Below are 24,487 nucleotides of genomic sequence, written 5' to 3'. Positions count from 1 at the left end.
TCTTCACTAACTACACTTCCCAGGATTCTTTGAGAGAAGCCATGTCTGTCCAAAGTGAAATAAAGGCCTGGTGTGGATGTAGCCAGGGACAGCTTTGGTTTAAATTTGTGTGGGAGGCTACATGTGCCTGCTGTAGAATTAAAAGGTGGCCGAAATGCTGATAATCAATGATACTATTCACAATGTTTTCATTTTGGAAAAGAAAGGGTCTTTCCTTCTGCCCAGTGCCCACCCACCCAATCTCCTCCCCTCCCCCTCCCCCAGGTCAGTGTTGGACTATGACCTGGGAGACCAGGGATCAAATCCCCACACAGCCATGAAGCTCACTGGGTCACCTTGGGCCAGTCACTGCCTCTCAGCCTCAGAGGAAGGCAATGGAAAAAACCACCTCTGAATACCGCTTAGCATGAAAACCCTATTCATTGGGTCGTCATAAATCCAGTCAACTTGAAGGTAGTCCATTTCCATTTTCAAACATGATTGCACAGAAATAAATCCCATTGAACCCTTCCTTTTCCTCCCTCCCATCCCCTCTCTCTTGCCCCCTTCCCCTTCCTTTGTCCCTCCCTACCCATCCCCATCACCTTACAATCCCCTCCTTTCCCCTCCCCTTCCCCCTCCCCATTGTCAGTTTTACCTATCTTAAGCATGACTGCACGGAAGTAAATACCATTGAACTCTATAAGCACACAAATGATCAACCCTCCCCTCCCCTCCCCCTCCCTTTGCCCCCTCCAATATGCTCCTTCCCTTTCCCTCTCCCCCTCCTCCTCCCCCATGGTCAGTTTTTCCTATCCTAACCATGATTGCATAGGAATAAATCCCATTGAACAAAAAAAACATGCAAATGATCAGACCTGCCTTTCCCCTCCTTTCCCTCTCTTCTCCCTTCCTCCTCCTCTCCCCTCTTCCTTCTTCCTCCTCCCCTGCCCACTCCAGCCCTCCCCCCTCCCCTGGTCAGTTTTACCGATTCTAAGCATGATTGCATGGGAGTAAATCACACTGAACTCAATACATATGCAAATGATCAAACCTGTCCTTCTCCTTCCCTCCCTCTCCTGCCTGCTCCCATCCCAGTCCTCCCCTCTGCCTTTCCTCCCCTCCCTCCTCCTCCTCCTCTCCCCATCCCCTGTGGTCAGTTTCACCTATTCTAAGCATGATTTCAGGGTAGTAAGTCCCACTGAACTCAATAAGCATGTGAATGATCAATCCATTCTCAGCAAACTTCCACAGGATCTGTGGGCTATAGGTACGTTCTTAAACTGCAAGGTTTTTTGCCTGTTAGTGAATTAAAATAGGCTTTCCTTAAGTCCAAGGTATACACATGGCTACCCCCAGCTTTTGCTTAGTTTAAAATCAAAAATTCAGGTATAGCATGGTACTTCCCCCAGAGTTCCTGTAACTGCCACTAACCATCTCTGTTGGTTACGATCAAGTCAAAGATCGCTGATCCTCTAGTTCCGTCCTCCACTTTCTGTAAGAGAAAGTTATCAAACACAAGTCACGAATTTCTTAGCTTTCATGAGTTGCTGCTGTTACATGAGTATTGAGAGAAAATATTATTGAGGTCTCAAATATAAGCACATACTCTAGGTGCAAACACTAGTGTACACTCCAGAATTAGACAGAAACTTGGGCCTAGTGCCAGACTTGATGGGTAAGGTGTAGGTTTGCCCCTTCTGAAGGGGGCAGATGAGGACAGTTATTGTTGTATGGGCCATTTCTATTATAATAATATATGAAAAATATTTAGGTGGTGTACAAAAAATGAAAAACTTAGTAACAAATATTCGCTAATAGGCAAAAAACATTATGGTTTAAGAACATACCAATAGCCCACAGATATTTCTATCAAACTTTAAAAAGCAGGGAAATTGGGCAGTGCTAGTGAATGCACCAGGGGAGCAGGAGACCGGACCTCCTCTCTGAGATATGGTACTGCCCTACAAATTTGTCAAAATGCAAACACCATTTGGGTTGGTCTTTCACAGTCCAATCCACTTGCTGTGTAGCTTGGAAGAATTTGGTAACATGTGCCTCTGAGCATATGGTGAGTGGTGGCAACACCTGCCATCTCCAAATATAGAAAATTACATTTTTTATGTTTGTTGGTGTTCTTTTTACTTTGCTTCTTTTCTTTGTTTCTACTGTTTCTACGGAGAATCTAACCAAGAAAATTATATTTCTCTCATTATTCATCTTAGAAATCTGTGTCAAATTTATTTTTATTAGTTTCAAAGTCTTTTTATTGGTCAGTGTTATATGATGGTGAAGACAGCCTTTTGTATTTCAAACTGGAGGTTATACTCTGTTTCTATTTTGGGTGCATTAACAGTTGAATCTGAAACTGCAGATTGATGTAAAATCAGACTGATTACAATATGTTGCTACTTCAGCAGTGACTCTAGCTGTTGGAAAAAACAAACTTGGCCTGCCCAAGATGCATGTTTTCTGTTTGCTATGCTTAAACTACTCCACTTAAGGAAAGGTGAGCATGGTCAATTAAAAACATAGAGTACACCTAGAATTTTGCTAGAATATATTTCACCTCCCACTGCTTTATCTTCTGCAAACTGAGACATTACTCTTGTCCATTGGAAACTATTCTGCAAAACAGTCAGTGCCATTATTCCACAATTGTTTTTGGAGCTTTTTTTTTTTAGTGTTGCAACGTGTTGCTTGTACTTCACATATTAACAGAAACAGAAGCAAAAGACAATGATTTACTTTAGAAAACATCACTAAAATTGCAAAGTAAATCAAACATGTTTAAAGTGACTATCTGAACTCTATCAACTGTTTTAATATTGTTGCTTCCACCCTGATAAAACAAAATGAGCACAGTACATGTCTTGTTTCTGTTACCTGGGCTGATTGCAGGTGTTGCCACCACTCTCCATATACTTACATTACCAAATTCTTCCAAGCTGCACAGCAAGTGGATTGGACTGTGAAAGACCAACCCCAATTGTGTTTGCAATTTTACAAATGCGTAGGGCAGTACAATATCTCAGAAAGGGGATCCGGTCTCCTACTCCCCTGGTGCATTCACTAGATCTGCCCAATTTCCCTGCTTTTTAAAGTTTGATAGAATAGCTGTGGGCTATAGGTACATTCTTAAACTGCAAGGTTTTTTTTGCCTATTAGTGAATTTCTCTGCTTTTTAATCTGGGAGGTAAGAAATGGGATCCTGTGCAAGATTGCTGAGAATGGATTGATCATTTGTATGCTTGTTGAGTTCAGTGGGATTTACTCCCGTGCAATCATGCTTAGGAGAGGTGAAACTGATCATGGGAAGGGAGGCCTGGAGTGGGCAGGGGAGGAGGAAGAAGGAAGAAGGAAGGCGAAGAAGGGAGGAGGAAGGGAGAGGAGAGGGGAAGGAGGGGAAAGGCAGGTCTGATCATTTGCATGCTTATTGAGTTCAGTGGCATTTACTCCCATGCAATCATGGTTAGGATAGATGAAACTGACCATGGGGGAGGGGAGAGTAGTAGGAAGAAGGAAGGGGGAGAGGGCAGCAGAGGTAGGGGAGGGGGAAGGAGGGGATGGGAAGGGATGAAGGAAGGTGTTGGGAGGTAGGGGGAGGGGTGAAGGAAGGGGGAGGGAAGGGGCAAAAGGGAGGTGATGGGAGGGGGAGGGGAGGTTTGATCATTTACATGATTATTGAGTGCAGTGGGATTTACTCCTGTACAGTCATGGTTAGGATAGGTAAAAATGGGTTTCAGGGTTTCCCCATCTTTTTATTCTATAGCAGGCACATGTAGCCTCCCACCCTAATTAAACCAAAGCTGTCCCTGGCTATACCCACACCAGACCTTTATTTCACTTTAGATAGTCATGACTTTTCCCAAATTATCCTGGAATGTGTAGTTAGTGAAGGGAATTCAGAGTTGCAAGAGACGCCCTGTTGTCCTCACAGAACTTCAGTTGGAGTGGCTGACTGTTAAACCACTCTGGCCACTGGAGCTCTGTCAAGGGAATAGGAGTCTTCTCTCAACACCCTTCACAAACTATACTTCCCAGGATTCTTTTGGGGAATCCCTGACTGTTTAAAGTGAAATAAAGGTCTGGTGTGGGTGTGGCCCCCTGATTAGGCAAGCCCAGCAGGTGTGAGTCTGGCTTTAGAACACTGACAGTTGGTTCTTACTGAACATGCCCAGCCTTATTATTGATTTCAATGCTAAATTTCTTAAATTAATTAAAAATCAGCCAGGCAATTTTTTTAACTTTTAAACTGCAGAAGATGAAGGTCAGAATATGGGGCAAGGTCACTAATAGGATTACAGGTACTCTGTGAACATGACTGATTGTTAAATAATTTCAACAAATTATGAGAACTCTGACAAAAAAGTCCAACAGGGGTCTGTTTTTTTAATCTCTCTTTTTACTCTTTGAACTCTCAATTCTCTCTGTTTGTGTATTGCCATGAAAAGTTATAGGGCTGTTAAGGAAGCGTTTCTGAGTTCAGGACTATAAGTTTTGTGAGATTTGTTTTGAAATGAGCTTATGGGAAGCATCAGAATGGCATGGGGAGCATTTTCAATTTAACTTTGCCGAATGCGAAAAATCCATGCTGGTAAGTACACGAATACACAATAAAACCATTAACACAAATTACTAATAAATGTATAAAGATAGAATTTTTTTCTCCTTCCAGCACACCTCCGCACTCAACACTTTAACATCCTAACTCTCACCCAGGATTCCACCTGGCTCTCACCTGTGACCCAATCTCTCAGATCATCCCCCCAAATCTCACAGTGAAGAAGGTTCCTGGAACCTGCTGACATCACCCTAGTCTCTCACATTCAGCTTGCTTTTATGGGTGGGCACCAAGGTTGAAGGCGTTTACTCAAGCTGCCTGCAGCTATCTCCAATTCAGCTGCTCTCCACGCACCTAGTTCCAGGCCACAACAAGGTTGTTGTGATGAGTTTCCTGGGAGGCAAAGGATGTTAAATAGGATACCCCTTGACTCACTGTTCTTTCTCTAGTCTCTGCACAACTTTACTCTTCCCTCTCATTTGCCTCGTATACCAGGTGCTCATACCAATCATGCAGAAAGTGATTTCACTGTCACTATCCAAGACCACAGAGTGCCTAGAACCTTCCAGAGCCCTTCAGCGGGATCAAACAGGTTATACCTAAATAACATCTCAGAAAGCACCACAGAGCTACTTGGCAACCCATTATTTGTTAAGGTTCTTTTGAAAACATTTGCTACCCATGAAGGCACAGCATAAATTTCTCTGTGAAAGCACATGGCACTGGTTAACACCGAGGTAACCAACACTGTACCCTCCAGATGATGCTCGGCCTCTGCAGTATAATATCTGTTGGCTGGGGATGATGAGAGTGAAGAGTCAAACAACATCTGGAGAATGTCTTCTTAGCTACCCCTGGATTAATGTATAGGTGCATTGCTTAACAGTGTTGCATGTTGATGTATTCGCACACTGAAAATGGGGAAAGCAAAACTATTTCATAAAGTTTCACAGGCTTCCTCCTGCTTATTATCATTACAATATTAATAAGATTAGAATGTGTAAGACCTAAAACAACTGTACAGTGGGAAAAATCCTGGTCAATGTTTCAGTAGACATTCTGAAAGGGACGAAGAAGAAAAAGCATTTTGGCTTAACACATCTTGGGACTTGATTCTGTATGAAGCAACGAGGTCTAAGAATTTCAGCGAATTGCTGGGAAAATAGACTATATATCATTAGTTCCCTGTCTGACACAACAGAACAGAATGGTGCACGCTTCACTGGTTAGAAGAACACAGAGTGCTTGGTTGGTGACTTGCCTAAATTGTCTGGGGTATTGTGACAGGACGTTTAAGAGGACAGATACAATAGTGTCCGTATCACAACTGCTGGAATGAAGATTCTGTATTACATCGTCATGTTTAGCATTTATTTACAGGAATCTGGATGGGATTTGTATATATAAGCCCCTGGGTTTTTATTTCTTGAAGTTTGAAAACCATATGGTTTCCAGAGTTTTAGTGTTTGCTCACTACCCCTTACAACTATTTATCAGCCTGTATTGTGAGGGATTTTCTATGGGGTAATCTGGCAGTAGCCTTCTAGCAGTTCCTTTGATCAATTCTGTCTCTTTATCGTTGTCTGAATTCAGTGGTCAGGTGAGATTTATGTGCCAGCATATAGACTCTAGGTACACATTGATGCAAGTCTCTTTGTAGGAGTGAACATCATATGAAAGGCCCTCTCTGATTGATTTTAATGAGCTGGCAGGCTAGGACTGGGCCTTAGAACAATTGGTCATGAAACTGACCAGAGGGACAGTGACTCTGGACTTAAGTATGCTTAATGCTTTTTTGCAATATTCATGTGAATGTTTAGATATATTTGTGATAATTGTTATGTTTTATTTTGTATATGATTAATTTTGCTTTTATTTTATGTACATTGTTTAGAGATTTATTACTCAATTATGTTACTTAAAATGTGGATTTAATTTTAATTTAATTTATTAAAATGTGGATTATTGTTCTTATTATTAGCAACTGTCTTGAATGTAGATTATATTGATTTTTGTTGGAATGTAGACCACTTTGAGATTTTTTTGAAATATAAAGTGATATACAAGTTAAATAAATAAATAGGTAACACCGAGGACCTGGTGCAAGATGTAAGTGTTGCTAAACTGATTCAGAACAGTGACAATAGTGCTATCAAAGTCCATATATATGTAAATAGACAATTGTCGAGAAAATCCAACAGTCACTCCAAAAGAGGAAACTTCTCAAAAATAAGGGGATTGATAAAAAAACAAGCTGAAAGGGAAAATTGGGAGGGTCCAATCTCGCCAAAATGCTTGAGAGTTTTTAAAATCACAATATTAGAAACTCATTGAGAATGTATACTGCAGATTAGGAAGGGTACCACCCCAAGAGGGATGCCTGTATGGTGAACGAACAGAGTCAAAAAAGCTATTAGAGTTAAGAAGGGTTCCTTTTTAGAAAAGTCTTATGCGAATGGGGAGAACAAAAAAGGAGCATAAACTTTGGCTGTATATATATATATTGCCTGAGAAAGTCTGAGAAACAAGGGGAATAGTGGCAACCAGAGACAAAGTTCTGGCCATATTGCCAAAATAAAAACCCTCAAATCACCAGGTCTGGATGGCATCCACCCAAGAGTTCTTAAAGAGCAAAATATGTAAGTTGCCCATCAGATCTACCTCTACAAGTGAGGACTGGAAAGTAGCCTATGCAACACTGATTTTTAAAAAGGGATCCAGGAGAGGTCTTGGAAATTATAGGCCAATTAGCTTAACTCCTACAGTGTGAACCAATCCCAGGAGTTCTGATCTTAACACAGCAGTTCTTTTAGATTGGGGGCATACTTTTTCTTTGTTCAGTGTTTTTCTTTGTTTTGTTCAGGCAGCTGCTGTTTGTAGAAGATGATATGGCTAATTAACCCTTATGGAAGCAACTATACTGTACTGATAACCTGATCTATAATTAGCTCATATTTTACTTACGTCTTCAATTACTTTTTAGAATTCATTTCAAATATTTAATCATAAAACAAATGCTCTGTGTTTATCCAGTAGATTATGAAGATAATCTGTATATGTAACAATTGGGTATTAAAGCTTTCTTTTTACGTAGATATAATATATAAAAGTTGCCATATCAGTGCCAAGAGCAGAGACATATGTTATGAATATACAATATTGTGTGTTCAATGGCTTTTCTTTTGGAGTTGTGAAGTTTGGTAACTTGTTGCATTATCTTCAGCCTAAAACCTTCAGGCAAGGTGAAACGTTTAATATTGTCTCTTAAATATAAATTCTCAGTGACACCTGGGACTGCTGTGACAGCCAGTAATGAGCCATTGTTATGGACGTGCAGGCAGAGTGTTATATATCAGAACTGGATTTGAACTGGAAGATCTATCCTGGAAATTTAATGCCGCACTCTCTTGTGTGCTCTTTTTCCCTCTCCCTCCTCACCTTCTATCTCTGAGATTTGAACTCAGGGCTTTCTGTTTTGCTTCTAAGATACTGGTGCTGGCAGTATGTCTTCTGAATATTGTTTGGTTTTGTTGGTACTTTTCCTCAGGAAAAATTTGTATTTTGCCTCAGCCTTTAATAAAAATCTTCCCTTTGTACAGAGATAATACCTCTCAGTATTAGTAGACACTAACATCTTTTACACTTGGATCAATGTGTCCTTTTTGGATTTTTTTGCTAAGGTATATCTTTGCATAATCTTGTTGAAATAACAAGCATAGATGAAAAATAAAGAGCATAGACGTCAAGTAAAAGCATACATAGGAATAATAGTGAATAATTTCTTGTTTATGTTGAAGGCAATGAACCTTTAAGAAATGGATATGGAACACTTGATCCTCTGACTGCTTATGCCCTCTGAGTGTTGTTGGACTATATAACTGCCATCATCTCTGGCTACTGAGTATGGTAGCTGGAGTTGATGGGAGCAAAATCTGGAAGGCCACAATCTCACAATCCCATTTTAAAGGATGAATAATGTTTTGAAAAGATCACACAGGTAATCATATTATTTTTATCTAGCAGCCTCATACCTGGCATTGCTCGGGAATTGTAAGAAACCAAATAAATCAGTGCAGTTTTGAGATCAGTGGTTGCAATCAGTGCAATTTTGACACCATCTTGCTTCAAAATGGTGTCCAGTTGTACCCAAATGTAGATGTTCCTTAATCTCAGACAGCATCATGCAAAAATAAGTTATAATATGCAAAGAGGTGTCCAAAAGCAGAGTGAGGAAACAACTTTCCAAAATATATAGTAGATATGGCTTGAAGAGAGAGTCTCCCAACGACCAGTTGGTTATTTCCAATAAAATAAGAGAATTAGAAATATGTCTTTAGAATTTGTTTGGAGAGATGATCTCAAAATATTCTGCAGTCTATTCACCATAGGCTTTGCCACAGCAAAGTGACTGACACATGGCATGGAATTTAAGTTGCACCGAAGTATATGCTCTGATGATTCTGAATATATGGAATATAGTTTAGCAATTCATATGTCTTTATCTATCCAGGTCTTACATTGCAGGAGATATTAAGCCTGGGAATATTAAGCTGCAGTGCACATTGCAGAAGTCTTTAGAATGCCTCTGGCCATCTAGTCCTACTCCCTCTCACTTATAGTCAAAGAGAGACATTGCCCTTTTCAAATTACCTCCAAATGACAAAATGTGCTTCCTCTACATAAAGCCTTGTTCCCTTAATAATCATTTCCATTTTATTATTCATTTGCTGCTTCTATTTTGGAGTAGATTCAGCCTTTTGGATTTTTCTGTCTTTCATTTGCTGTGACTTCTGCAGATATCGTATGTTGGTAACCACATGGCCTGTGGGGTGGGTTTTGTTTTGTTTTGAAAAGATTAATCTCCCATGGATTAAATCTGAGGCCACAACATTTCCAGAAAACATGATTTAAATGCTGTTATAAATGGCATTTGCTGGAAGAAAAGGAAGGATAATGGACTCTGTTGACATAGCCTACTGGTTTGGGACTCTATCTTTCAGGAAATAATAATGTATGCATTATTTTTAGTTCCTGTTCTGGGAAGGACAGTGATACAGATATATAATGCAAATATCATACTTGTTCAAAATATCCAAGAACAGTCAAGCTGCAAAGAGGGAAAAGAAAGAATGTATAGCTTCATTCAGAATTTCCTCAGAAGAATTGCCACAAGACTTCTTCTTGTGTTTGCTGCAACAGACTAACATGGGCTACCCCTGTGGAAATTGAGAGAATTTTCTTGAGTCAGCCATCCCAGTGCTTGGCAACACTAGCAAGCCAACTGGTTTGTGATAATGGGTTTCAGCCATCTGGTTTGTGATAATGGGTTTCCTTACTAACAGGAAGGTTCATGTAAAGGCCCCTCCTTTTCTCTTTTAGAATAACAAGTTCTTCAGGTTTGGCTTGGCTGAAAGGTAGGGTTTTTTATTTTGTTATCATTTTTTTGTTTTAGGAGTATGTCTGTGAAACTTCAGGATACACTTTTGTAGGTTCATGCTGTTAAGCTCTTTTATTCTTAGCTGCATCACACTTTAAAAGGCAGTTCATATTGTCTTCATATTTTAATTAAGGTCTGGTTCTCTTGTGCATTCCTTAATTTCTAAAAGCAGAGGGGTGGGGGTGGGGATTGAGAAAAAATAGAGGCATTCTTTCCATAAGAGATTTCTAGATTATTATCAATTTTATCAGGGAGTTTTAAATTGAGAAACGTAAGGGTTCATGCTTGAGATCTCTACTTCAGCACATTACACTTTCCCCTAAGCTAGACTTGTTTCTAGATTGCAAAAAAAAAGCATTTAAACTTGTTCCAAATCTTAATGACATTAAGCGTTCAATTCTACTTTTGTTACCTTAGTGGTTTTCTCCCACTCTGAATGAATAGTTTGAGGACATGTTCATTACAGCTGTTTCAAACAGAATTCCCGCCATCTTCAGACACAAGGGCTCTGGCGATGGTGGGCCTTTGCAGCCATTCCAGGGAAGTCCTGGCATGGCTTCAAAAGCCCCTTCCCTTAGGCGCAATGTGGCCATGCACGTCCTGTCGCATAGTGGGCAGAGCAGGGTGGCTATTTAAGCCCCGCTCCATCTCGCCTCAGCCTCTTTCCGGCCTTATGCAACACCTGCCCACCCTCCCTTCAGGGCAGTACAAGTTTAACTGGTTGCCACGGGTCTGGGTAGGAATTTTTAGCTCACCAGCCTTTGTTTGCTGGCAAGTTTTTTGCCTACCCTGTACTGTTCTTCTAATTTGGCTGATTTGCTCAGTTTTATTTGGCTTAGTTTGATTTGGCTGATTTTGCCTGGTAGTTTAATCTGTAAATAGGTTATTTGGTCACGTTTGGTGGATATGTGCAGAATTTCACAAGGTAGGGTATGGTGACCACCCTTAGGCACTCTTTAAGGTTATTTTTTTTTTTTTCAATAATTTTTATTCAGATTTTCATAAAACACACAAGACAAAATCACAAAACATTCAAAGACAAAAAACAAAATCAAAAATAGTTAAACAAAAAGAAAAAAAGAAAAAAAAAACAAAAATAAAAAATAAAGAGTAAAATATTGACTTCCCATTTGTCAAAGATCAAATCAGTTATAAGTCTATAATATATAACAATCCTGTCTCTTAAGTCATATTATAAAATCACTTTCCTCCAGTAGTTATCTTACTTAATCATCAAATCTCATAAACATTACTTTATTCTTTCCACAAAAAGTCAAAGAGAGGTTTCAATTCTTTAAGAAATATATCTATCAATTTTTTTTTCCAGATAAGCATATCGATTAATCCATCTCATTACTAATTATGATAATCTTATTGTCATAACCATAGTCAAAATAAACATTTCAATTAATCCATCACATCAGAATCTGTTAGGTTCAATAATTTCAGTAGCCATTGTTCTATTATCTCTATTAGTTCCATTTTCCATCTTCCATCTTCAGTAGTCTTGTTAAGTCCAGTAATTTCAATATCCAATCTTCCATTATCAGTATTCCATAATAATCTTGCTGTCAAAGCCATAGTCATATAGTAAGAGTCTGATGGGGATTACCTCTATCCCAAATATTTTCTTGCCATCCATTCTGAATAGGTTGCTGAAATACTGCTGTAAAATCATATCTCTGTTCTTTTTTTCAAAATACACTGGGTCATCTCTTAAAAGTTTTTCCATTGTCACATGGCTGCAGTTAATTCCATAGATTTTCTCTATATTGGGCTCCATCACATCATTCCAGTCCAGAAGATTATCCATGCCATTGATAACTTTATCTCTAGAATCTTCATTCATTTCTTCAGAGATAACATTGAGTTCCAAACAATAGATTTTATTTCTAAAGTCCATAGACTCCAAATCTTGTTCCTGTTCCACGTTGGTTCCAATCTCCGGGATCTCCTCTCTCACAGGGACCCCTATTCCAGTCTCCAGGGTCACCTCTCTCACAGGGACCCCTGTTCCAATCTCCGGGTTCTCCTCTCTCACAGGGACCCCTTCCAGGGTCACCTCTCTCACAGGGACCCTTATATCTTTAATCTCCTGCTTCATTTTACTCAATTCAATTTTCATTATCTCAATCTCATCCATTATTTTCTGAAACATAGTTATTTCCAGATTTTCAGCCACTTTCTTAATTGCCATTTTAAAAGAAAAATATAGGAAAACCACTTCTTATTTCAGCAACAATTGGGTTAATACTCCAAACTTGGTGACATCACAGTATAAACAGAGCAGACAGCCTTATCTCTCCAATAGTTAAGTAAACAAAATGCAGTTCCCAGGATCGAAACAATTAATGGCAATCGTCAAGAAACAGATTCGTCAAAATAAAATAGACCAAAAAGAGAATAGTCTCAAAACAGTATAATATTTTTCAAAATAAAAATCTGGAATAGAAATCCCTCTTCTGTGTATATCTTTAGAATGCAAATCCAGGACAGCTTTTTGCAACAAAAACAGAGATAAGCTATTAATTAGTGCGTAGCAGAGAGAAGTTATGGCTCCCCAGTGAGATGTCAAAAACTGATCAATCTGGCAAATCTCTTTTAAACAGCAACAATTTAAGTCAAGTAAAAGAAAAATATAGAAAGAAGGGTGCTTGCCTGTTAGTGCGTTCTCTCTTAGAAGATAAGGTGAACGTTCGCTTTATCAGATAGAGCTTGCTGTTAAAAATCCGTCCCACTTTCGTCGGCTGGACCTCGTCCCATAAATTAATGAGATCTGGTCGTCCCAACAAAAATAGGCTTTGAGGTTAATCTCTTCGTTTCTCCCTACCCGGGAGAAGTTTAATCAGTCAAAAAAAAAAGAAAAAACTGACTGATATATCTGAATAAGCTTCTTTTGAGGCAGGAGCCCGTCTCAAAAGCAGGCACAGGCTAAGTCACCCTTCCCGGAAGTCCGGCACTCTTTAAGGTTATTGGTGGGTTTTGAGGCCTGCCTTCCAGGTTGTGTGGCCTGTTGGCAGGATAAGGCTCACCTTTGGGGCTAGCCTGTAACACCCACCCACAGTTGTGCAGTCCTGGGGGGGGTGAAGCAGGAAGGCCTCCCTAACCACCCTGTGGGGATGGGTTCCGGAGAAGGGTCTTGGGCTTGGACCACCCCCTTTCCCATGGCAGGTTGTCCTTGCCCGATTTGGTATGAGTTAGGTTCCACACTTGTCTCTGCAGATCATTTTATTATGCAATCAAGCATGAAATTGGCTTTATTCTAATAAACGTGGCCCTTGATTTACCCACACATCATCTTGTCTTGACTCTTCATTTCCCGGCTATGTGCTGCAATTTCTATCATATAGGAAAGTCCAGTGCTTCCTCTATAGCCATTTAGGCCTGGGATACAATTTTAGATACAGACACAAGTTTTTTGCAGAATGAAGACTTTAAAAAAAAGACTCACCAGTTGGTCTTGGTAACCAATCAATGGAACATGCTGTTTTAGCCTCATTCTTTTCTATGACTTTTTGACTGAATGAATATTCCTCCCCTGGTATATTGGTATGTGTTATTGAATATGAAGTGAACAAAAAGTTCTGATGAAACCTGCCTTTTTCTATAGGGAAAAAATGGTGCGCTGGAGTCCAACTGTTCCTGATCCCATTTAAATGTGTGAATCCTTTGTCCTCTCCCTGGAACTCTGTATTTAGAGGCATAATAATTGGCCATAGATATTAGAACTCTAGGGAGAATGTTCACATGGTATTTTAGTGCAGGCTGGTATAATTAACTCAGATGGTCTACTGTGACCCAGTTATTTGCTTGCCTGTACAGCAGACACAATTACTGCACAAATTGTTGCTCATAAGTTTCCTTAGCATGATACAAATAAAAATAAAATGCGCATACACAAAATGACTATAGTTGTCAACCCATCAGGAGATCAGGTGACCTGAAGAGCCAATAGTCTTTTGCATAATTGTTTTGACTAGGTTCCTTAGTCTGAGCATTTCATACACTCCATAGATCACTGCCTGAACTTCTGCTTTACCTGCCGGCTTGTTTCTTTGACTGTCTCTAGGCCACACCTCCTTTATCAATTATATCTGGACCATTCTCTAACCACTCCTTCCATACTGTTATAATTCTGAAGTTGTCTTATTACAGATGGTTGCAATAAGTGATTAAAAGGATAGTTTATGAAAAGTACTACATATCCTTGGAAGAAATTAGGTTCATATCCTGTCTCTCTGCTGGGAGGCTCCATCCCAGTTGCACAAAGAAATAGAAAGTTCTTGCCTTGTATTTGATACCATAATAGATAGAACTACTAACCGTGTGGGTCTACACATCATTGCATTGGCAGTCTTGCTACTCTCATGTTTATGTTCCTGGCAGCCAAAGTTGGAGTTGTGAGACTTATAATGTGTTACAGGTAGGGTTGGGGCCGCTTGCTATGTAAGACAGGTTTTGGTAACTTAACCACACCTGGTGCCAACATTATTATCTTTCCGGCGCCAGGTTAAAACATTCCTCTTCTCCCAGGCATTTTAAGCATTTTAACATTTTAACATCTAACATCCTATTACATTTTACTATTTAGTATGCTAGTATATTGGTATTTTAATGTGTTTAAATTGTTTAATATTGCTTTTAATTGTATTTTGATGTTTTGCTTGCTTGTTGTGAACCGCCCAGAGAGCTTCGGCTATGGGGCGGTATAGAAATTTAATAAATAAAATAAATAAATAAATAAACCCACTGAGACTGCATCATGCACTCTGACAATCAGACTTTCCCTGGGCTCCTGCTTGGAGGAAGGATGGGAATAAATCAAATAATAAATAAATAGATAGATAGATAGATAGATAGATAGATAGATAGATAGATAGATAGATAGATCCATGCCTGCTAAAACCTTTTTTTTAAGGCGAGCCCACCCTGCCATGTAATTTTAGTATGTACATTTGTTTTTGAAATGCCGATTTTTATCTACAATGTTATTGTGTCTTATTTATTTATTTACTTATTTGTTTCATTTTTAAACCGCCCATAGCGAGTGGCTCTCTGGGCGGTGTACAAAAGATTAAAATACAGAATATCACAATAAAATCAACCTACCAACAGTAAACATAAACAGCAAACAAAAAAAGATTTTGGGTTTAATGGCTGTTTTATTGCTATTTTTAATTGAATATTTTATGTAAACTGCTTAGAGATTTATTTATTTATTAAATGGTATATAAATCTTGCTAAATATATAAAAATAAACTTGTGCTTTGAAACTTTGGCCTTTCCCTTAATTACAGTTGCAGTGTGGTTTTTGCTAAATGTAAATTTTCTTTCTTTAGAAATTTCTTGGGTTCTTAAAAATTAGTTACAGTCCTGTAAACTGGTGAAACCAGCAAGACAGTCTCTTTCTTGTGAATGCACAGGATTCAGGGTTCTTATGATCTCCCATTTGCCCATTGGCTATTCGCTCCTTATATGTCAGATGTTGTGTTCACCTAAGATTACAGAGATTCCAACAGCAATCGCCTAAACAAGTGGGCTAATGGTCAGAATTCGCACCCAAGACTTCGTGGAGCTTGGAAGATTTCAGGAAAATAACTGGCAGTTCAATAGCGGATTGTCTTTATAATTCTTGTATTTATTCATTAAACATCTTTGCTAGTAGTGAACACAGTGGCCTTAGTCATTGAGTCAGAATCAAATCAAAGTACATTACAGCGTGTGTGGATATATCACATCCATATGGGTACATCACTTACATTTCCATAGTAATATATTTCAATGCATTTTTATCTCTTTTCCAGAAAGAAATGGAATCATTTCACCCTTGTGAGAAGGAGACCTCAGCTGCAATAGTTCTCTTTGACTAAGCTTAAGAAGCATTGGTCATTTTTTCTTTTTATAGGAGTGTTCAAGGCTATACCCTGATGTCACAACTCTGTAGTGTGTCACTTCAGTGACCTTGCAGGTGTTTCAGAGAAGACATTCCATTCCATTATCAGTTTTGGCTATCTTTATCTTTGTTTACTACCATCTTGGCAGACTGACTTGAGCGTTGGTTGCTGCAGATTACATTCCCTGCATCTCCATATAAGGGTGTTCCTCCCAGACAGTGTTTAAACACCATCTTAAGGATTATACACAATGCATAATAATATTGATACATTGATACATAATACATAATAGTATTTATCTTGCTAATGAAGGCTCGGGGGGGGGAAGTAAAATACATAAGAAATGAGAGAAGCCCATAACACCAGGGTTCAGTAAATATAGATATCTTGCAAATTAAAACCTTGTAATATATTTATAAGTGGGACTTGGATCATTATGGTTGCAGCTGGTATTAGTCTTGCATCTCCTCTCCCAGCAACATTTAGTAATATAAAACAGCTGAAGGACACTGTGTTGTGGGTTTCCCTAACCAATATAGTTGGTTGCCACATTTGGTGGTGAGAAAACTTGCAACATGATGATGTCATTGTAATGTATTGGCCTTTCTGGCTGGCCATACCAGGAACTGCCTGAGTCCATTCTCAGACACAGACTCAGATTAGACCCATTAAAATTAATGGGCATTACTGAGGCTGCTTTCACACATGGGGCTTATAGTGTCAGTTTTGTGGATTAAAATGGTAGTGGTTCTGTCCCAATTTCTAAAATCCCTTTCACACTGCAGTACTTGTTGCATTAAGGAACTGTCGCTTTTTCAGCCAATATACCGGGATTTTGATATCTTCCACACAGATGCAATAAACGTCTTGTTTTCATCCTTCACCTGTTATACACATGCATGGTGTAGTTTCCCCATAATTCATCGCATGAATTAGTGTCTGGACACGGGGATGGGGGTGAGAAAAGGAGGAAGGGGAAACTGCTATTCTAGCCTACATTAGAATACTGGTACAATTTTTGTCTAGCCAAAAAATCCCAAACAAACATGTACATTGCATGCTGGGATGCCTGCCATGTGAGCGGCTGCAGCTAGCACAAAACTGCTGTGATTTTCCAGGTTCCCAAGCTTGCAAACAGATTATTTCTGGAATCATTTATCATGGAAATGAGTGCTAAACTTCCACTATATTTCCAAATCTAGCTTTTTATGTCATGTGAAAGATTAAATAAAATGTGTACATTACCAAGTAAGAAATGATCAGAATAATGGAATGAAATGCAGTGTGAAAGCAGCCTAACTTAGGTCCATTTATTTCAGTGGTTCTACTCTGAGTAAAACATAGCTGGCTACATACATGTGTTTTTAGTTTCAGTTTTGCATTACACACAGTACTGCTCTGTGGTTTTTCCCTCCATAACTGGTTTTGTATTAAAGTTATTTTTGTTTACGAATCCTTTATGCGGCTGCCTGTTTATATTTTTCAATCATGGCACCTACTTTTAATGGTAAAATGTTTCACAGAGAGAGAGGAGGACATGTGTAACTACTGCTTTTAGTAGCAGTCACACCTACCTATAATGTCTAATTCTGACATCAGTTAACCTTCTGTCCTGTCTCTTTTTACACTTAATTTTCTAGGTGGTGATCCGAACCCAAAGTGGAGAGATTCTCTATCGCATTTCTCCTTGGGCAAGATATGTAGATCGTGAGAGTACGAATGTGAACTATGAATGGGTAAACTGGGAGCCACCAAACCCATACAGAGTAAGCTATATAAAACATGTTAGGAAAATAAGGTGGGCTGGGTGTTGGTGAGTGCTAAATTATATTTTCTGATCATCTAAAAAATGATCTAAAAAAGATTTACTGGGTTTCCCCCATAATGTTTGTAAAGTCTTAGGTAATGTTTTATGTAGAAGATAGCTTATTTGAAGTGGGGGATGTGTTTATTTTCCATTTAATGTATAGGAAAGGGATTCATACCCTATACATACATCCAGGCACACATCTGCAGATGAATTTGGTACATTTTACTGCCTACACATTTACCTAAATATATACGTAGGTGGAAGATCTGCCGGAAAATACACTTATGTTTGCATTAATACTTTGGAGGAAACATAGTGCTTTCTACCATATTTGGTATTTGATCCAATTTAAGAAGTCAAAACTGAAAAAGGATTTCATGGTGATTGTTCCACTTTTTTCTTTATAAACTCAGGCATAAAGTATGTCAGCACAATCCTTTTATGACCCTGTATTTTGAGTTTCCATCACTTCCCCTTTCAAGTGCGTGCACGCACACACACACAGACACATGTTACATGTGTCACATGTTATTCAATAAAACCCAGAAAACTGAAGATTTTATTGGGAGCAGTAAAGAAAATGAGCTTTAATGACTTGTGTTGTTCTGAAGATCTAAGTTTTCAAGAAAACTGCATTCAAAATATTTGAATATTTTAATTCAGTATACATAAGATATATTGGCTATCAGCACAACTGACATCAACGAACAAAGATAAAAACAGAAATTTACTTAGAGAATTGAAAAACATCCATACCTACTTGTTTTTATGGTTCCAAAACTATACTGTATAAAAAAATTGCTAGCTCCTTGTCAAACTTTTTGTGCTCTGTCATTCTGTAATCTTACACAAACTCTGTGAGATTTGACATCCTGGCAACAGTCCACATTTTTGTTATCCATTCTTGTATGGCAGTCCCTTGCAATTATAATTTTTGCAGCAGTCAAAAAATTTATTAATTCATGATGTTCTTTCTGTGCTATTCCTTCTAATAAGCTCAGTAAAAAAAACCTTTGGATTTAATGATAGAACGCACAGATGAGATCATTTTTTGCAGGAATAGTACAACACTGAGTAGATAATGTTCCCTGCCGACAATAGTAATGAAATTTATCAGCTTTTTCTCTGTGTGTTTGAAATATGCACTGGTTTTCAAACAACCTGCCTAGGAACTTTAGATTTCCCTGGAAGCATATCAGGGGCTCCTTGGTGAGAAAAGTGCTAATGGCAGACAGTTCCGCTACCATTTTTTATTGCTATGTATAGCATCCAGGATGGAGGTGTTGTGTGCATACCAGAACTGCTAATTTCTGAAAGGTCAGTCCACAGTGCCCTGTGCCAACTGAGATTTTATTACAACTTATACCACAGAATACGGTGCAACACACAGAGGTTTCTGGGCACTCAGATCAACATGGAAAAGGTTTTCTGACAGAAGGAGTATGAAGACCGCTGTTGGTTTACTTTAACAAGAGGTTAATTACAATAAAACACTGATGATCTTTTTCTGAGAGAAGTTTTTTTTTTTTTTTAAGGATGAAACCAAGCAGCTAGTTTAATTCCAGGTCATTTTTGTTTTCAGTTGGTTGCATAGGACTATCACTCCCGAAGAGAATTTGTTGCAAAGGGAAGTTGTACAGGCAATCTCAGTCTTGAGACTGTAGCAGGATTGCCCCCTCCCTGCAAATTTATGTGATTTGTTACAGAACAGTTGCATTTATCTTAAATGGAATGTGCTGGTTCAGATTTTAATACAGCTTACCAGTTCTTGTCTAATATAACTGTCAGCTTCTCACATTCTTATTCCCAAACCATTTTTCCATTGTGTAGCGGAGACATCCTGTTCCTAAGAAGCCTAAAAGCTTAAGGATCTATGAATCTCATGTGGGAATTGCTTCCCCTGAAGGGAAAATAGCTTCATATAAAAACTTCACACACAATGTACTTCCGAAAGTCAAGGATCTTGGTAAGTAATATCTGAGGCTTCTTCTGAGATAAATTTTTAATGAGCCCTGTGCTTTTATTAGAAAAGCTCATTTTGAGAGTCTGTGGATTGTCTCCGTATTGATATTTAATGCATCATAGCAATGTATTTTAGTGTACTGACGATTCTTTTGTACTGAACTAAAGGTTTTATTTTTCTTTAAAAAAATGCACTGAAATCCTCATGTGGATGAGTGCTTTTTATAGTGTTCAGATCATTTATTTGAAGAATGCAACAACCAGAAATAAAACTTGCATTTCAAATTATTAATCTAATTGCATGCATTTGCTTGCATCTCTGGGTCACACTGTCGCAAGCGAAGTAGTTAATTTTTCTTTGTTACGTTTTAAATGTAAATTTCTAAAATTACTTTTATAGCTGCATGTATGGATTATTTGCAAAAAACCCAATGAAATTAAAATAACCATGCATGAGCTAATACAGTACAGAAAAGGGTTATATAACTTTGTGTTCACATCTACCAAACTACAGAAAGTTTTAAAATAATTCCCTTTAGAGGCAGTTTTTAAAGCATTATTGAATACTAACAAACAGAATTTTACAAGTGAATATTACAAGTGAATAACAGGAAATTGGCAAACATCTGTGTCAAAGCAAAAAGGTGTTAAGAAAAATGATATTAAATATTGATTTTTCACTGTTGATTGAAATGTCAAAATATACCAAAATTATATAGGCTGTATTTCTATTGTATTATGCAAAATTTTGTCACTCTGGGCTTCTTTTGGGAGTAAAGGTGGAATATAAATTTAATTAAATAAATAAAAATAAATAAAATGGTCATTAAAATAAAATTGTGGCTTGTTTGTTTATATGTTTTATAGAATTATTTTAAGGTAACTTACAACCAAAGTTTAAAATACATTCCAACCGCATTCAAAACATCCAACAACTTATTTATTTTTTTAAAAAATAATTAGTATGCCATTCTTCTGGGCATAGCTCACCCAGGGCAACTGAGAACTTCACAAAAGAATACATCGCAACAATGTTAACAATTCTTTAAAAACCTAGGCAAGTTAAAACATTTTTCAAACATAAGTGTAAATTACCATAAAACCAACAGAACCATAGAAAATTCTGAGAGAACAACCTTGAAGAGAAAGCAGTCTAAAAGAGAGAGAGATTTTTAAGACCCTTTTAAACATAGGTAGTGTTGAGGCCAGATGCTTATCTATGATGATGAAATTCCACAATCTGGGGGCTACCACAATGGCCCTGTTTCTTATGTTCACAAGTGGAATTTACCAGACAGGTAGGCATATAGGTAGATCTTCAGGTATTGTGGTTCCAAATTTGTAAGGATTTAAAAGTCAAAACCAGCATGTTGAATTGGGCCCAGAAATACACAAGCAATGAGTGCAGCTGGTGCAGAATTGGTGTCACAGCAACCAAGGAACAGCATTATTTCCTAGTTGGAGTTTCTGCTCCATCAAAGAGAGTGCACACAGAGCAAATTACATTAGCCTATCCTGAATGTGACATTTGTTGTATCCCGCTGTCCAGATCAGTTGGTGTCCTCATCCAGAGAACCTCAATTCTGTCTGGATTAAATTTCATTTACCTTAAAACCATTTCCAGATGCCTGTTTAGGAGTTACACAGTTTCCCTGGGATTAAGAGATGGGGAAAAAAATGTTAAAACAGCCCAAACTTCTATATTACTTTTCCCAGCGGTTTCATATGGATGTTAAACAGCTCCTAGAATTAAATAAATAGAACCTTGAAGTACGCCACAAGCCACAGGCCATGGGACAGAACAGAGATCCCCCGTACAACCTTCTGGGACCAATCCTTCAGAAAGAACTGGAGCCAACAGATGGCATGTCTCCAAAAACCTAACCCAGAAAGATGGCCCACCAGGATACCATGGTTGATGGTGCTGTATGTTGCTGAAAAGTCCAAGAGAACCAACAGTATTGTACTCACCCTGTCCAGTTCCCAGTGTGAATCATCCATCAGGGTGACCAGTCCTTAAAACAATCATAAAACAGCAGCTCAAAAAACACATACCGTCACCAAAAGGGGCCTGTTTCTCATCCCCCCCCCGTCCAACTGATCTTATAGACTAGCCAATGAGCAGGGCCTCCAAGGTTGATCTTAACATCTAGACAGGTTCATATGTTCAGATAATGTGGACCCAAAACATTAAGGGCTTTAAAGGTTCAAACCAGCACTTTGAATTTGGCCCAGAAATGCACCAATAACCACAGCAACTGGGGCAAAGTTGGTGCCACGTTCAGGTCTTGTGACTGCCACCAATATCTGGATGGTCATGGTTCAAAGTTTTAAAGTGATGCACATTTTGGCAAAGAAAAACTGACTTCGGTTACACTAATATGGATGGAGCTATTAGTGATTGATTAGGCGTGGCGTCTTGGGCCATGATGTATAGCTCAGTGAAAACATCAACCCAGGTTATGGCCACTGTGTATAAAACATGTATAAAATAATGCATGGTGTGGAGAAATTAGATAAATATTTATAACTTTTTTTATAATACCAGAACTGGGGGCTATTAAATTAAGCTGAATAGTGAGATATTCAGGATACACAAAAGGAAGCATTTCTTTACAGTGTGTGTGATTAAGCCTGAAATTCGCTCCCACAAGATGTGGTAGTGGCCACCCATCCTCTCAGACAGCTTTTAAGGGAGATTAGACAAATTCACAAAGGATGAGGTAGTATCAATGGGTACTAGCCACAATGGCTTCACACTACAGTATACCACTTGCTGAGGAACAACAGTGGGAGAGGGCTATTGTCCTCATGTCCTGCTTTTGGGCTTCTCATAAAAATCTGGGTGGCCGCTGTTGGAAATAAGATGATAGCGAAGACAAACTTTGGTCTGATTTAGCACAGTTGTTCTTAGGTTAGCTATAATCATATTTATGTATTTTGAAGTCTCACTTTCTTCAAAGTGACTTCCTCAGTAGCACGAGTTGAGAGTTGCAACCTAAGTCATTGAGCTAATGCCATCCATCTCTTAGTCTAATTGATTTGAGGGCAAAAGAAAAATAGTGACATCTGAGATTAGTTAAGTGAACAGTATTAAACTTGGCTGAGGAACAGTTTAAATGACATGCCAAAGATTTTAGTTAAAACTAAGAATCAAGAGAAACTGTGGTCTCCACAGAGTTTCAAACAGATCTGAAGGTTATCCTTTGCTATAATGCTTGCTTGGTGGCTGAAGGGGCATTTATTTGCTGACATAAAAGTTAGCTTAGTAAAAGATTTAAGTGTTGGCAGTTTCATCCTTAAACTGTACTTTTCCCTTTAGAATTCCTTCATTTAATATCACAGAAAAAACATTTTGCGTTGGAAAAGGAACAAAAAGAAAGGTTTTTCTTTTCCTTTGGTCCTCTGCTCCTTCAGTAAGCTTCAAAGCAAAATTCCATTGCTTTAATGTTTGTTCTTCTAGACAGAGACATTCCTAGAGGGAAATGAATTTGGAGAAAAATATGTTAACGATTAGATAGAAATGGAATACGTTTGAAATATTAAGGAAAGCACATTTTGTATGTGTATACTTGGTTACTCTTTTTCCTTTTATGATCAACAGCATAAATATCAAAAGTGCATTTGAAGTTCAGGACATGCAGATTGGCATAGTTAATATTCTAAAATCAAATTGTGATTATATTTGCATATCATGTAGTTCTTTAAAAGGCTAATATTTCATTGTATCTAGGAGGTTGCTTGAAAAATCGACCTTCCCAATTTGGTTGGGAAGTCATGTTTCCCTTAGGCTTTATTTTGGAAAGTTTTGCTAATTATACAGCCATGAGAGTGGCTGGGTACTATAGCCAGCATGGATTTTTTCGCATTCTGCAATGTTAAATTGAAAATACCCCCCATGCCATTCTGCTGCTTGCCGTAAACTCATTTCAAAACAAAATCTTACAAAACTTAAAAGTCCTGAACTCAGAAGCACTTGCTTAACAATCATCTAAGTTTTTGTGGCAATACACAAAACACTCAGGGAGAGTTCAAAGTGTAAATGGGGAGAGGGGGAACAAACCCCTGTTGAACTTTTTTCTGTCAGTGGTCTCATAATTTGTTGAAATTAATTAAAAATCAGCCATGTTCACAGACTACCTGTAATCCTGTTACTGACCTTGCCCCATACTCTAAACTTCATCTTCTGCAGATTAAAAGTTAAAAAATGCCTGGCCGATTTTTAATTAATTTAAGAAATTTAACGCTAGACTCTATGATAGTGTAGGCATGCTCAGTAAGAACCAACTGTCAGTGTTCTAAAAGCCGGATTCACAGAAGTTTGGCTTGGCTAATCAAGTGGCCACACCCATGCCAGACAGTTTTTCACTTTAAACAATCATGGCTTCTCCCAAATAATTGTGCGACGTATAGTTTGTGAAGGGTGCTGAGAGTTGTTAGGAGACTCCTATTCCCCTGACAGAGCTCCAGTGACCAGAATGGTTTAACAGTCAACCCCTCTTCTGGGGACTGTAGCTCTGTGAGGGGAATAGGGCATCTCCTAACAACTCTCAGCACCCTTCACAAACTACATTTCCCAGGATTCTTTGGGGGAAGCCATGACACTGTAAAATGGAATAAAGGTCTGGTGTGGATGTGGCAAGTGACAGCTTTGGTTTAAATTTGTGTGGGAGGCTACATGTGTCTACTGTAGAACAAAACGTTGGGAAAAACCCTGGAAAACAATGATATTGTTCAGTGTTTTCCTTTTGGAAAGGAAAAGGGTTTTCCCTCTGCCCAGTGTCCACTCACCCAATGTGCTCCCATATCTCTCCCTCCTCCTCCTCCTCTCCCCTCTGCTT

At 38.5% G+C, this 24,487-nt stretch overlaps 1 protein-coding gene across 2 annotated transcripts in view; it reads left to right on the top strand.

Annotated features, from left to right (window-relative positions):
- Positions 1 to 24,487, top strand: part of GBE1 (1,4-alpha-glucan branching enzyme 1) — a 271,704-nt gene that overhangs the window by 120,974 nt on the left and 126,243 nt on the right. For both annotated transcript variants that reach the window (XM_061627956.1, XM_061627957.1), the window contains exons 4-5: positions 17,515 to 17,640; positions 19,515 to 19,650. In XM_061627956.1, coding sequence (XP_061483940.1) covers positions 17,515 to 17,640; positions 19,515 to 19,650 — 262 coding nt within the window. The remainder of the gene's footprint in view (positions 1 to 17,514; positions 17,641 to 19,514; positions 19,651 to 24,487) is intronic.

The sequence above is a fragment of the Rhineura floridana genome, chromosome 5 (assembly GCF_030035675.1).
Source record: "Rhineura floridana isolate rRhiFlo1 chromosome 5, rRhiFlo1.hap2, whole genome shotgun sequence".
Taxonomy (NCBI): domain Eukaryota; kingdom Metazoa; phylum Chordata; class Lepidosauria; order Squamata; family Rhineuridae; genus Rhineura; species Rhineura floridana.
This window is presented reverse-complemented; position numbering and strand designations above follow the sequence as displayed.